This window comes from Primulina eburnea, chromosome 13 (genome assembly GCF_022965805.1).
Source record: "Primulina eburnea isolate SZY01 chromosome 13, ASM2296580v1, whole genome shotgun sequence".
Classification (NCBI taxonomy): domain Eukaryota; kingdom Viridiplantae; phylum Streptophyta; class Magnoliopsida; order Lamiales; family Gesneriaceae; genus Primulina; species Primulina eburnea.
Genome location: NC_133113.1, coordinates 23,876,076 through 23,889,853, shown reverse-complemented (window position 1 = coordinate 23,889,853; position 13,778 = coordinate 23,876,076). Strand labels below are relative to the sequence as shown.

The window sequence follows — 13,778 nt, the reverse complement described above, 5'->3', positions numbered from 1 at the left end:
ATCTAACACGAGAGGAAGGAAAGAAACAGTTCAAGGTCTTGTATATACAAGGAAAGGCCAAACACAAAGAAGCAGTGGAATTGCCCCACTATGAAGACATGAATCAATTCTCGGCCAAATCGTGACACTTGCAAAGATACCTTGACCAGTTTTGATAATCGCACTCAAGGTATATACCCAAGGTAGCCCCTTCTAACGATATTGAACTTCATATTGCTCAGAAGAAGAATAGTCATGTACGAAACAACCACTGTCAAATTTTGTAACCTATACAAATCTGTTTCCCTCCTTTCATGCTCTTGTTTCTCAACTTGACTTTATTAGTGTTCCTAACAATGTACAGGAAGCTCCAAAGATAAATGAGTGGAAAGAGGCGATTTCTAAGGAGATGAGAGCTCTGAAAAATAACTCTACATGGGAGAAAGTTGATTTATCTAAAGGAAATTCTATTGTAGGAAGCAAGTTGATGTTTACCACAAAATACAACTCCGATGACTCCTTGGACGGATACAAAGGTCGCTTGGTTGCCAAAGGCTTCACTCAGACCTATGGGGTTGACTCTTTTGAACCATTTTCTCCAATAGCGAAACTTGATACAGTTCGAAGAATGTTGTCTGTTGCTGCGAATCTTGATAGATCATTCATTCAACCAACTATATGTGAAGAATGTATTTTCTAAATGAGGACATGGAAAAAGAAATTCATATGGTACCTCTTCCTGGATTTAATGATCAACTTGGATAAAAGGTTTGTAAATTGGATGAGATTTTATTTTCTTTAGTTCTTTCGGATGTGATTTTATTAAAATGTATGTTCTAGAGGACTTTATAATTAATAAATAAATTAACTTTCTTTTCCCTGCTCGCTTGCTTCGCAATACCCCACATTCAGCCTTGAGAACAAGGCTGCTTTGAAGGGGGTATTGCTGTGGGCCCAAAAGAAAAGATCCAAATAGTGAGTGATAGCCCATAATTAACTTTGTTTATTCTAGAAGAAATAGGAGACACACACATGAGAAGGGGGAAGTATTCGCGGAAAGAATATTGCTAGAGGGGAGTTAGTTATTTTCTTTTTTCGAGTGACAAGAACTAGCATGAGCTAGTGTTGTACAAAGACAATCCTTTGAATTTTCTTTTTCAATTCAGCATAATACATTCAGTTAGTCCCATTTCAATATCATTTGTGTATTTTTATTGTGGTTGCAAAAAAAAATCAATGACCATAGGAAGATAGATGGACAAATAAATAAATAGAGGGTGATGCATCAAAAGATATGTATAAAATTAAGGGGTGATCACCTGAGTCATGCCTTTTCGATGCATCCTGAACCTTTTGACATCCCAATTTCCAGTAGAAAGAGTTCTTTCTAGACCAACAGTAATGCTATCCTTCACTATAAACTGGAAAACGTACAAAAACATAATGCAAAAACAAATTAATCTACTAAACATGTCAATCGCAGAAGCGATAAAAGTGAAGAATCACACTTATTAACAGGAGTGGGCATTCGGGACAGGTAATTCAGGTCCCGATCTGACCCAAACCCGATTGGACAGAGGAAAATCAGGTAATTCAGGTCCTGATCTGGCCCATGCTATTTATTACATTTGAAGATCTTGTGTAAATATATAACATTTTCTTGGTGCAAAATTTTCAAAGAACCATCCTACCAAACCAAGGGCCATGGGATCGATAATTTTCAGTATAAAGTTGTTAAGATAATAAAAATCACTGTAATACTTTGTCTTCTTATGTTCTTGCTTTTATGTCACATAACTTCAGACATCAGGACAAACCTGAGAAATGTCAAACCGGCTGGAACGGCTGGGCTTTGCCAAAATTGTATCTATCGTCTTTCTGGCCTCATCATTCATGGTCTTGAATAAATCCTACAGTACAAAGTTAAGAGAGAGATTTAATGGTATTTAGTCATCATCAACTGAAAGATGGAACCACCGAAGGACCTCAAAAATACCTCAAAAAGTAATGATAGCAATTGACCTGACAGTTCCAGTCTTTTGTTCCCCACATAATCCTTCAATAATAAGTAGATTAAATAATGATAAACACTATCTACAAGAATTAATGGCGTCACCAAGGTTGACAGTTTACTTTGTAGAGCAAAGTAATATCACATGAAAAGTCACTTCCAACATCAAACCACATAGCAAGATAAATCATTAACAATTTGGCACCAAAATAGTCAAATTATACAGTAAATCAGCAACACAACAATGATAACAATTTCAAAACCTGAATCAGACACAAACAAATACATTTTCTAGGTAGGCCGGAATTTTCGGGTGGTTTTTGCCATTGGTAACCCACAAAAAAAGAAATTGTTAGCTAACGGTGGAAAAAACCACCTCCAGTCTGTGCTAATATTTGTTTCAAGAATAAAATAAATATCTGAGGTATCACCTCTCCCAATGAAAACGACCAACCAATTAATTAATGATTACAAAAGTACAGTGCGGCAACATGGAATAAAAACCAAAATAAAACAGAAGGAAAAGTTGAACAAATTAATAATAGAAAGGATAATGTCTAAAACTGCCCTTGTTAACTGGCAGAAGGATAAGATAACAATCAAGTAACTAATAACCCACCAAATTAATCGATAAAATTATTATAAGTACGGGCCTAGCCATTTACACCTTATCATCCATTGCATCTTTATTTAAGATCGCTTCCATCATGCGTCTCAACATCACTGCAACATATATGCATTTTGGACGAAAATTGTTTTGATGGACCTGCAAGGGAATGGGGGGTTTGCAAATCAGGAAAAAAAAAAAAAAGCAAACATTTATGAAGGACCATATCAAAATATTGAACCTACTGGAATGTTGGCCAGAAATATGTCATGAAGGATACTGAGAGGGCGCCCTTCCTGAATATGATATGAAGGATAGGAAATAGGACAATGAGCAAAATCGATTTGAAAGAGAGAAGAAAAGTTTTCTCAAATTCATACTAAGGCAACAAACAATAACAGACCTTCGCAAAAGCAGTAGCATATGGTGAAGTTACAACCTACATCATAAAACAACAATGATTGAGAAAAAAAGTAAAAGAAATTAAACATCAGCAGAAAGCTACAGAAGATGGAGTAAAAAATTGTGCATATCGCAAAGGAAATTCCTAGATTTTAAATAGAATAAACAACTCAAACAAGCAAGACATCTGAAATATTTGTCACCTGTGTGACGATAATCATTTTTATAAAAATCTGAAAGTGTACAATCTATATCTTCATATTTATCTCCCGACACATCCATGGGTGTGTGGGGTTTGTGTACAGGATATTGCTTCAATTGTTAACTATAAAATCATCATACTCCACAATGACCTGCCCAGTTAGTATGCCCCACCTTCTGCTGAAATCACATATCTGATATACACACAACTCACAAGTATTACAGTAGATTATTTGGTATATTGAAGTACAAGAAATCGATATCTGGCCTTTGTTCTCCAATTCCAAAATGAACAATCCAGCAGAATCCCCAACTCATTAAAATATTAACTGGTAATATAGGCATTTTTACCTTCACTTTCTTCTTGGTAGAAATCAATAATAAATCGAGTAACAAACAATTAACTGTACTTTAATAACTGTCCCTATAGCATCTCTCAGTTTGTTAGGTTGCACCAGTAACAAATGTTAGATACACCAGTAAAGTATTTTGCTGTTCATAAAATGTTTTGTTAAGGAAAGCCATAAATTTCTTATTTGTTTCTTTCGAAATGACAAAGTACGATCAAACTTCTTCCGATGAACAAAACCTTCTGTTCAAGGAACTCTAGTGCCTGATGTTGGGTGTATACAGCTTCCTTCGCACAATCCTGAATCCAAAATATAATACAAAGAAAATTCAGAAGCCACATTTTTTATTGAAAACAAAATTCATTATTAATTACAGGAAAGTATAAAAGACATCCTTCTGGTACAAATTTTCGAATATTTAAATTGACAACCCAAGTTGCTATCCTTTGCGTTTCAAGACCCATGATAGACATACAATTCATCAGATGCTTGAAGATTCAGTAGCTCTAAAGCTCAATTTCATCCAACAGACAAGATACCTAGTCAAAAGGCTCCAGCAGAAAACTTCATAATTTTATAAAGGCCAACAAACCCAAAATATCGCTGGATGTTTCTTTCAAGAGAAATGATAATTTGTTCCTAGATATTGACCCTGACCAAATGATATACCTCAATTGAAGACAGTAGCAGTTCACCCTACACCAGATTGTGTACCTCAATTGAAGGCAGTAGCAGTTCACTATAACGGGGGTCTCTTCCAACCATCTGGACAACCTCTTGATCGCTCTCCATACCCATAGCTTTCATTACTACCATAATAGGAACCTATGAAAGATAATGCAACCACAGAATGAAATTAATGACAAGAAACAAAACTACAAAAAGAGAGAGGAGAAAGGACTTAAAAAGACATATCAACCTTGGTTGTGAACTGATTCAGGTATAAATATATCTTCTCTTTCTCCATTTTTATAACTGTTTTACTCTTTGTTGTCTCTGTGCTGCTGGTAACAGAAGCTTGCACACTGAGAGAAAAGAAACAATCTGTTAGGAATACAATTCAAGGAAACGATGCCGTCATAAAAGACAGAATGGAAATTTCAAAGCTAAAATGATTTTTAAGTCCTATGACAAGAAAGAAGGGTTATTCTTTTATTCACATAGTGGCTCATCAGCATCTAAGAACAATTCCTTCTGTAAAAATGTTGAATAGAATATAGTCAATTGGGTAGAAGATTATTTAATTTGTAGATAGGACCAGATCTTAGGGATATGATTAATACAAAATATCCTTTAATTATGTACATATTTTTGTTTCCTTTTTTTTTGATAGAAAACTAACATTATTATAATAGTGAAAAGTTTTACAATAGACGCGGATGAGTAATCCGCAAAAAGCGATACAAGAGTAGTCGCTAAAGCACTACGCTATGACACTATCACACTATCCTCATGACCATACAAATTTTCGATTTTTGTTTCCTTTTAGGTTCACCTTGTAAACTTTATTTAAGAGTTCTGTAATTAGTTCAGATTCATGACATTAAACTTTTTCTACAAGAAAATATTCAAATCTCCTTTTGTATTTCTGGTAAATTATTGTATGGAACCAATCTCACCGATATTTGATAGGATAGAATCAACAGAATAAATTACATTGCATAATAGTTTCCTTTCTTTATTTACCTCTCCATTGTGATTATAAATCAGTGTGTTTTTGGTTGATTAATGATACACTGAAGTTATTTCCTCTTATCCTCTTAATTTATATGGTATCACGAGCCTAAGGGTTCATCGACCTTCAATATCCAACTGCATCCACCAATCTTCTTCAGGCGAAGCAACGGCTAAAAAACCCTTTGAAAAACCCTTGTCCCGTTGCCCCTCTCTCCAATGGCTAAAAAAACCCTTATCCACTAATGTTCAAGTGTCGATACCCCACAACAAAACGAAGTATCCGAAAGAAGAAACCGTCATTTGTTGGAAGTAGCCTGTGCTCCTATGTTTACAACGAATGTTCCAATATATCTATGGGTAGATGCTCTTCTTACCGTTGCATATCTCATAAATCGCCTACCTATCCGCCCCATAAACTTTGTCACACCTTTCTCTCTTCTCACCAAGAAATACCCACAAGTTTCTAGCTCCAATAATCTGCTCTTTAAGACCTTTGGGTCCAGGGCTTTTGTGCATGTCCATGCCCATAAGCATAGAAAATCTTATTGTCAAGCTAAAACACAGTTTTTATAGGGTATTCTCCTACTGAGGATCTCTCTTAATTTTCTAACACTTCGTTTCAAGGCGAGGAAATGATGAATCTTGTTACTCCTGGGATACTCTACCTCTACTTGGTGTGAGTCTGGACGTCACAAATGTCTCTGATCCTATTCAAGCCAGCCCAAAAATTAGTGAAACTGATGATCCAGAAGTGTTGGAAACAGGGGGAGTACAACGACAGTGAAACATAGTTTATTACTTTATTCAAGGAGGAAAAATCCTCGAGTTAATAAAGAAACTGTGAATCCTAGCCAAAGCCAAGAAGATGAGAGGTAGAATCCTCAAACGAGTAAGGTACATTTGTTGATATCAACATAGCAATAGCAATCAGAAAGGGTATTCAATCTTGTACCAAACATCCAATTTCCAATAAGTCTCATATTCTAATGTGTCTCCCACATTTTGTGTTTTTACCTCAAAATTATATAGTGAATTCGTTCCTAGGTCTATCATGGAAGCAGATTACACGCTATTTGTCAAGGGAAAGATCACCATTCTTATAGTGTATGTTGAGGACATTATTGTCACTAGGAATGATAATAAATAATTGGAGGAAATCAAGAATGATGGCCCAAGAATTTGAGGTAAAAAACCTTGGAACTCTGAGATGTTTTCTTGGAATAAAGATTGTCAGAAACAAAAAAGGTCTTTTAGTATCCAAAAAAATACACTTCAGATTTGTTGAAAGAAACTGGCATGTTGGGATGCAAGCCAAGCAGGACGACAATCGAGCAAGGGAAAAAATGTGTAAAGGAAAACCTGTTGATAAAGGTACTTATCAGCACCTTGTTGGAAAACTCATCTACTGATCTACCTCTGACATACATGACCAGATATTGCTTTTGGAGTAAGCCTGGTAAGCCAATACATGCATTCACCATGTCAAGGCCACCTCATTGTAGTTTACAGAATATTGAGATACCTGAAACAAACTCCTGGGAAAAGATTATATTCAATGTTCTAAAATGCGCCTGGCGCCTAGGCGCTAGGCCGCGACCTACTGCACCGATAAGGTGCTAGGCGGCCAGCCTAGGCGCCTGGGCGCTCCTGGGCACGCCTAGGCGGGCCAAGGCGCTCTTAGGTGTGCCTTGGCTGGCCTAGGTGGGCATGGATGCCTAGGCATGCCTGGAGACCCTTAAATAAACCTGATTTGTTTTGAAAAAAATTGTTTGTGGTTTTAATATTTCAAAGCCCAATTAAAAGTTGAAAAGAGGCTGCCCTAAATCTAACGCAGCACCAAATAAATCGAGAAGCCTGATGGGAAATATTTACATCCCCCGTCTTGTGGAGCAGCAACGATGTCTTTCTTCTACCTTTTTTTCCTTTCGGTTTCTTGCATTCTTGATATATCTGCCTTTGGTACAAGTACATGAAACAGATTTGAAGAATTTTCATCACTGATTCTGGTACCATTTTATTAAGCAACTTCCTCTGGTTTTATCGTTATCTCAATCTCCTCGTCTCAGGTGAGTGTGAAAGTCCTTGGTAATTTCAGAAAAGCATGTAGGTTATTAGCATTGATAGTTTCCTTCTCATTTTTTCCCTTCTCGACTAAGTTAAGTTTAAACCTTAAATTATTCTATTCAATTATTTAGCATTGATATTTTTCCTTCTCGTATTTTCCTTCCCCTGATGCTATCATTTTTTTTTTTTTTTTTTTTGATAAGAAACAAAATTTTATTAATAATATTAATTTGCAAAGTACATAAAGTGGATAAGAAATCCACTAACAATCTCAAGGTAAATAACTCCCCTGATGCTATCATTGGATATACTAAGTTTAAAAATTAACTTATTCTATTCAATTCTGAATCATTGTTTCTAAATTCCATCTCTGCTGTCAGTGGTAACTTGTGGGTTTTTCTGGGCTATCGTTCCAGTGTGTGTGTACTAAGTAGGATCTCATACTGATTATCTATACGTGTTTCTCATATCCATCATCTAGAAAAACTTGGTGGATGTTGGGCAGTACTAATTATGCATAATATGTTATGGCTCTTGATGTATATGTGGATGTTGGGCAGTACTAATTATGCAGTACTAATATATGGCTCTTAATATATTACGGCTCTTAATGCATAATTTTTCTCTTTGTTTTCTTCTTGGAATCAAACAGATTTGGAGAGTAACAATGACAAGCAATTCATCTGAATTCTTTCTTATTTTATTGAGATGACACAATAGATTATATAGGGAATATTTTGAACGGATTTTAAATTTGATGATGTTGTGATGAAGTTCTAGTAAGTGATTTATTATGTTGATACCGTAGAATCCGATTAGTGGCGCCTAGTCCCCGCCTAGGTGGCCTAGGCGTTGGTCTGGCGTCCGACTAGCGCCTAGCGAATTTTAGAACCTTGATTATATTTTGCAAAGACAAGTGATCGAGGAGTGAGCGTATACACTGATGCAGATTGGGCAGACTCAATCAATGATCGAAAATCGACCTCTGGGCATTGTACGATAGTATGAGGAAATTTATTGACATGATGCAGCAAAAAGTAATAGGTAGTTGCAAGAAGTAGTGATGGAGCAGAATACAAAGCTATGGCTCATTGAGTGTGCGAACTCATCTGGATAAGAAGAGTGATTAAAGAGTTGAAAATTCAATTCGAAGATCCTATGTTACTCTACTGTGATAATAAGTCAAGCTATCAGCATATCTCACAACCCGTTCATCACGATAGGACTAAACAAGTAGAGCTAGACCGTCATTTCATTAGAGAGAATGTGGATGAAGGTAGTATTGGTATTGAATATGTTCCAACATCTTATCAACCGGATGATCTCCTTACAAAACGACTATCTAAACGAGAAAGTAGGAAAGCTTGGTCTCATCAACATCTACAGCCAAGCTTGAGGTGGGGTGTAGAAAATATTCAAATCTCCTTTTGTATTTCTTGTACAGAATCAATCATGGATATTTGATATGATAGAATCAATTAGAATAAGTTATTTCGGCAGGATAGTTTCCTTTGTTTGTCACTCCATAGTAACTGTAAATCAGTGTGTTTTTGGTTGATGAATGATATACTGAAATTATTTGCTCTTCCTCTATTAATTTATACCTTCAGATACTTTAAGAGTAAAGCAACAGGAATCTTATACAAGTGTGGCAAAATTCCTACAAGATTGTTATATTTATGGAAGACCTGGCACTCTTCAGAAATTCCAAAAAAGATCTAAGAAAGCTTCCACATAATATCTTAAAAGTTCTGATCAACTGTGCAAAATCGTTGTGCGATATTGATAACACTAAGTTACTTTCTCGCACACCAACATAAACAGAGATTATGTATATGCGAGGAATCCAACTTATTTACCCAACTATTACATGGACCTATTGAAGAAACACCAACACCACCATGATCTTACTGGTAAGCTTAAAATGCAGTCATTGGAACTACGCAGAACTTAAAAAAAATGCACTTTAGAAGGGAAAGACTGAAGTTAAATCCACTGACCATCCCTTTTTATCCATATCGATAATTATTCTGTTCTTCGAAAGTTGCTCTTGAATCAAAATCACCTAAACCAAGATATATAAAATCAGCACCAAGCTAACAGATTCCAATCGGAAAACATCCTTCCATAGATGAAAAGAGATTTGCTAGTCAATATTATCTTTAAATGTGAATGACGGAAATGCTTGTAATTTGTGCCAGAACATGTGAAAAGGGCGAGTATTCAATAAGAATTAATTCAACACTGACAGCTTAAGACATTCATACACTGAGGTGTTCTGTGCTGCAGAGTAAGAAAATTGTGCCCTGAGCCCCTGATATACTACTAACAATATAAAGAAACCCAATAATAGAGGAACAAATGGAGCAACACTATTTCTTGTCTTGATAGAACATGTAAAAGAAATTGCTACTGCATAAATTACATGGAGACCAAAGAGTAACTCAAAAGGCTCACACACAAATAAAGTCCAATAACAATGATTTTATCTTCATCATAGGATTGAAGATGCTGAAATATCAAGATCACATAATATACATCCAACATTCAAGCAAAATTAGAAACCTACTTGGTAGAGTACAATACTTCTCAGAATTTTATTGTGTCAGCCATCCAAGAATGAAGAACAAACTAAAAACAGATAATATATTACGGTAAGAGTGTCACCTTCTCTGTTCCTTTAATGATAAAATATCCACCAGGGTCAAGTGGGCATTCACCTAAAGATGATGGACCATGGATCAAGCAATTATCAAGGTCAAGTGACAGTAAAATTTAGCATACAAAAAACGACTGACTTCCTATGAGAAAAAGTAAAAACATATGCCTGCATTTGAAAGTTGAGCAGGTTTACCATATTTCGCTAGTTCTTCTTCATCCTTCTCATGCAAAATGCAACAATAGCTTCTTAACATGATAGGCATTCTGCCAATAATGACATCCCTCTGGCAAAATATAACTCAAAAGAAATTAATATATGAGTATTTTATCCTTGGTCGTGTTTATGCATAGCAATTGTCTATATGTGCCAATCTTCCATTTATAACAAAGTTCTCACTTGGAATCACCTTCATTTGGGTTGTCTTTGAGCCATGGCTTCCAGTAATATATTCTATGTTCACACAGATTGGAGCAGCATATCTGGAATCAATGGCATACCAAGAGAGTAACATTTTATAAGTAAGAAAAGTTAAGATCTTGAACTCTAATTTTTTCCCCATTTCTATAGGAAAAGAAAAATATCTAGAGGATGAACATATTAGTACATTTCGAGTTTCGACTTTCACCACGGAGTATGAAATGCTTCAAAACAAAGTTAATACAATATAAAGTAATGTTTAGATTGATAAATTTGAAATCCATGATTTCAAATTCCTTGACTTGGTTGGATAGACAAAATTCAAGTGAACACTAAATCCACTCGACATAAAATCACACAATTTAATGGTAATTGTGGTGGATTTCAAACTCCTCAAGATGAGTATCATTTTGAAATTTTTTTTTTATAAGAAACATATTTTATTAAAATATTGAAGTTTACAATACATTAGGCGGATAAGTATCATTTTGAAATTCATTCCTCAAAACTTCCCCAAATCAAATTCATCCTCCAAATCAAATCTATCAACCCAAGGGCAACCTAAATTAATTTGGGATGTAATATTTGAATTAGATGCAGTAAAGTTGAACCAAAGATTAAAATTTTTCATTACACTTGAATGTCTTAAAGTTAGCCTTCATTTCCATGCGCTCTGTAGAAACTCCTCAAAATAGTTATATCTACTTCCACAAAAGTACAAAGAAGATTCAAAATTCAGCAATTTAAAATAAAAAATGCTAAACCTATTGGCTCAGTATCCTACAAAACTTTCATCGATTATAAAATCTTTTATTCTGAACTCTCTTTTATTCTCATAAGATCATGTAAAAGGAATAGAATGATAAAAAATTGTGAAAACAACCATGACAAAAACTGATTGGAAGATCATTTACATCATTTTGCTTCCTCAATCACTTCTTTCGCAGCATCACTTATGTTATAATGTTTTCGAGAAAACCAAAAACCCTTTGTAGGCTAAAGGAATCTATTTCGTCTGCCAAATTTACTGTTCATGCAACAATTCTCAAAAGTATATGCACCCCTCTGTTTTCCTATGACAGGTCCCAATACATACAAGAGAAGAGATAAAACAACAATTCACACTCACGTAATGTCAGACAGCCTGCATTGGTGGGGAGTAAGTTTTTCAGTGACACCATCTATTATTACTGATGGTTCACCAATCCAAACATCTTTGTATCTGCAACAAATAGAATAAATCAGAGTAATGTTGAAGCAGCTGAATTCCTCTCATCAGCATGTAGAAAAGACATTGTTGAAGATAAAGAAAAAAATAACAACGATAATCGCAAAATTTTCACCTTAGATAAATACTTGGGTATATCTTAGAGGTAATCAGATCATTAGCTTGAACAATCTTTTTTATCTGTGTCCTCACAAAGAAGTTAAAGGAGTCCAGATGTTGTTTCACAAGACCTCTCACCTACATTTTCATATAATCAAAGGTGTTACAACCAGTATAAACTCTGCAATGACAACGGCACGAGCACAAGCACAAGATGATAAAATAAAATCTAAATCCAAATTAATCAAATAACATATCCTAGACTCTCGTTACAATTTCCATCACTTTTGAATTGTATACTGCATAATCAAGAAACATATGTGTACCAAAGCCTGGGCTCAAGGTGCAAGTCGTGGCGAACATGTTATTTGAAATGAAACACACTGAGTAACTATATTTTAAAAGCTAGATGCATAAAAAAATTATGTCAAATAGTATAATACGTAATTTACATGTCATTAAATAGCAATAAAACAATCGATCCAAGAGAAGAAGTAAATATAAATAACTATTACATTGGATTAAATTTGAGGGATGCATGGACCACAGAATCATAGGCTCAAGATTCTAGTCGATGAAAGCACCTTAACAAAACGAAGTGCACCTGAATAGTAGCGCACTAGTGATATTTAAAATTTAGATGAATGAAAAAAATACGCCATAGGCATGTAACATCTAATTTACAAGAAGTTAAACAATATATCAAACATTATGTAGAGACCAAGAAAATATAAATGACAATTAAATTGGATTCGCTTCAAGACTTCAACTACACAATTTTTTCATTTGAGACGCATGTAAAACGCAACTTGGGCCTTAAGTACACGGGCAAGCAAACATATACCACACCCCAAGTTTATTTTTCATTTTTTAATAATATATACTAGCCTTTTAATACAAAAATCTCTTTTCTGCGGAAACAAAAAAACAAAGAAAACAATCCCAGAATACTAATATTTACTCGTCAATCACTTTCATAACCAAAGTAACTTAGAATAACTAATCAAGTGGATGTCAATGAGGAAAAAATTGAACTTTAAACAGGAAAAGAAAGAAAGAAAGAAAGAAGGAGGAGGTAAAAGTGTATACTTTCAAGAATTCTGGAAGCAACTGATACTTGTCGACTGCCGACTTGACAGGTGCGGCAAGGGCTTGTTTGTCGAATTCCAAACTAAATTCAAAGAACATAGTCAAGCCATAAGAAAGAGAGATATTTTCAGTAAAAAAATCAAGATTTTTGTAGCAACGGCTGCACGAAACTATTGAGTTTACCCTTGATGCAAATCATTGAGCGAATCAGGGTAGCCTCCTTTCACTACCATTTGAATTTCAGATTTTCAAATCCAAATAAAGTTCGAACTAAAGGAAACGGGCGCGCAGAGCCGGCGACGGGGAAGCAGTAGGAGAAAGAAAGCCACGGCGGAGAGGTGGCGGCAGCAAAACAGTGGGAGAATAAAAATTAATTATATGCAGGTCGTAGTGACGGACTATTTCGGATACATATATAGAGGAGTTTTTTTTGGGAAATTTAGGTAAATAACAATCAACTAGTCATATTTAAAAAACTAATGCTCATTTTTTAAATGTCAATGTCGGGATAATACCAATTTTCGTCCTTTTCGTTAACCGCTTTTCTCATTTCAGTCCCTCATGATTTTTGACTGCTTAAATAATCCTTCATATTTTCAAAATATTCCCGAATTGGTCCCTACTGTTATCCTGACGTTAAGATTAACGTTGACTCATATCACACGTGCCACTCACATGATCATTTATTTATGAAGACAGTCAGTTGAGTATTTCTTTTCAAAATTACTCCCCCACCTGTACAAGAACCCTAATCCCCAAATCAAACGATGGAAGGAAAGGGATTGTCGAACTCGAAGAAAATGTAGCAATTCCAGATTCATTGATTCCATTACAAAGGTAAAGTTTGGGAGTAAAAGGTAAAGGAGTCAACGTTAATCTTAAGGAGTCAACGTTGAAGGAGTAAAAGATTCCATAAGTTCTGCAGTTTACCCTGGAGGCCCTCCTACTCCTGTCCAAGCTCCCAAACTCATGAAGTTTGTTGATACGACAGA

General features: G+C 35.2%; 1 protein-coding gene across 2 annotated transcripts in view; it reads right to left on the bottom strand.

The window, feature by feature from the left end:
* The window catches only part of LOC140810723 (DNA-directed RNA polymerase III subunit 2), a 34,630-nt gene extending 21,444 nt beyond the window's left edge, over window positions 1-13,186 (bottom strand). Inside the window, exons 1-17 of one of the 2 annotated variants that reach the window (XM_073168607.1) lie at window positions 12,970-13,186; window positions 12,787-12,868; window positions 11,714-11,835; window positions 11,500-11,592; window positions 10,360-10,432; window positions 10,146-10,236; window positions 9,959-10,011; window positions 9,292-9,356; window positions 4,470-4,575; window positions 4,265-4,375; window positions 3,790-3,849; window positions 3,001-3,036; window positions 2,843-2,893; window positions 2,658-2,756; window positions 1,976-2,035; window positions 1,797-1,889; window positions 1,299-1,400 (exon numbers count right to left, since the gene is read on the bottom strand). In XM_073168607.1, coding sequence (XP_073024708.1) covers window positions 1,299-1,400; window positions 1,797-1,889; window positions 1,976-2,035; window positions 2,658-2,756; window positions 2,843-2,893; window positions 3,001-3,036; window positions 3,790-3,849; window positions 4,265-4,375; window positions 4,470-4,575; window positions 9,292-9,356; window positions 9,959-10,011; window positions 10,146-10,236; window positions 10,360-10,432; window positions 11,500-11,592; window positions 11,714-11,835; window positions 12,787-12,868; window positions 12,970-13,019 — 1,347 coding nt within the window. In that variant the 5' untranslated portion in view covers window positions 13,020-13,186. Of the gene's footprint in view, window positions 1-1,298; window positions 1,401-1,796; window positions 1,890-1,975; window positions 2,036-2,657; window positions 2,757-2,842; window positions 2,894-3,000; window positions 3,037-3,789; window positions 3,850-4,264; window positions 4,376-4,469; window positions 4,576-9,291; window positions 9,357-9,958; window positions 10,012-10,145; window positions 10,237-10,349; window positions 10,433-11,499; window positions 11,593-11,713; window positions 11,836-12,786; window positions 12,869-12,969 lie in introns of those variants that run through there. The other variant, XM_073168608.1, reaches the window with a different exon arrangement.
* Window positions 13,187-13,778: the final 592 nt, after the last annotated feature.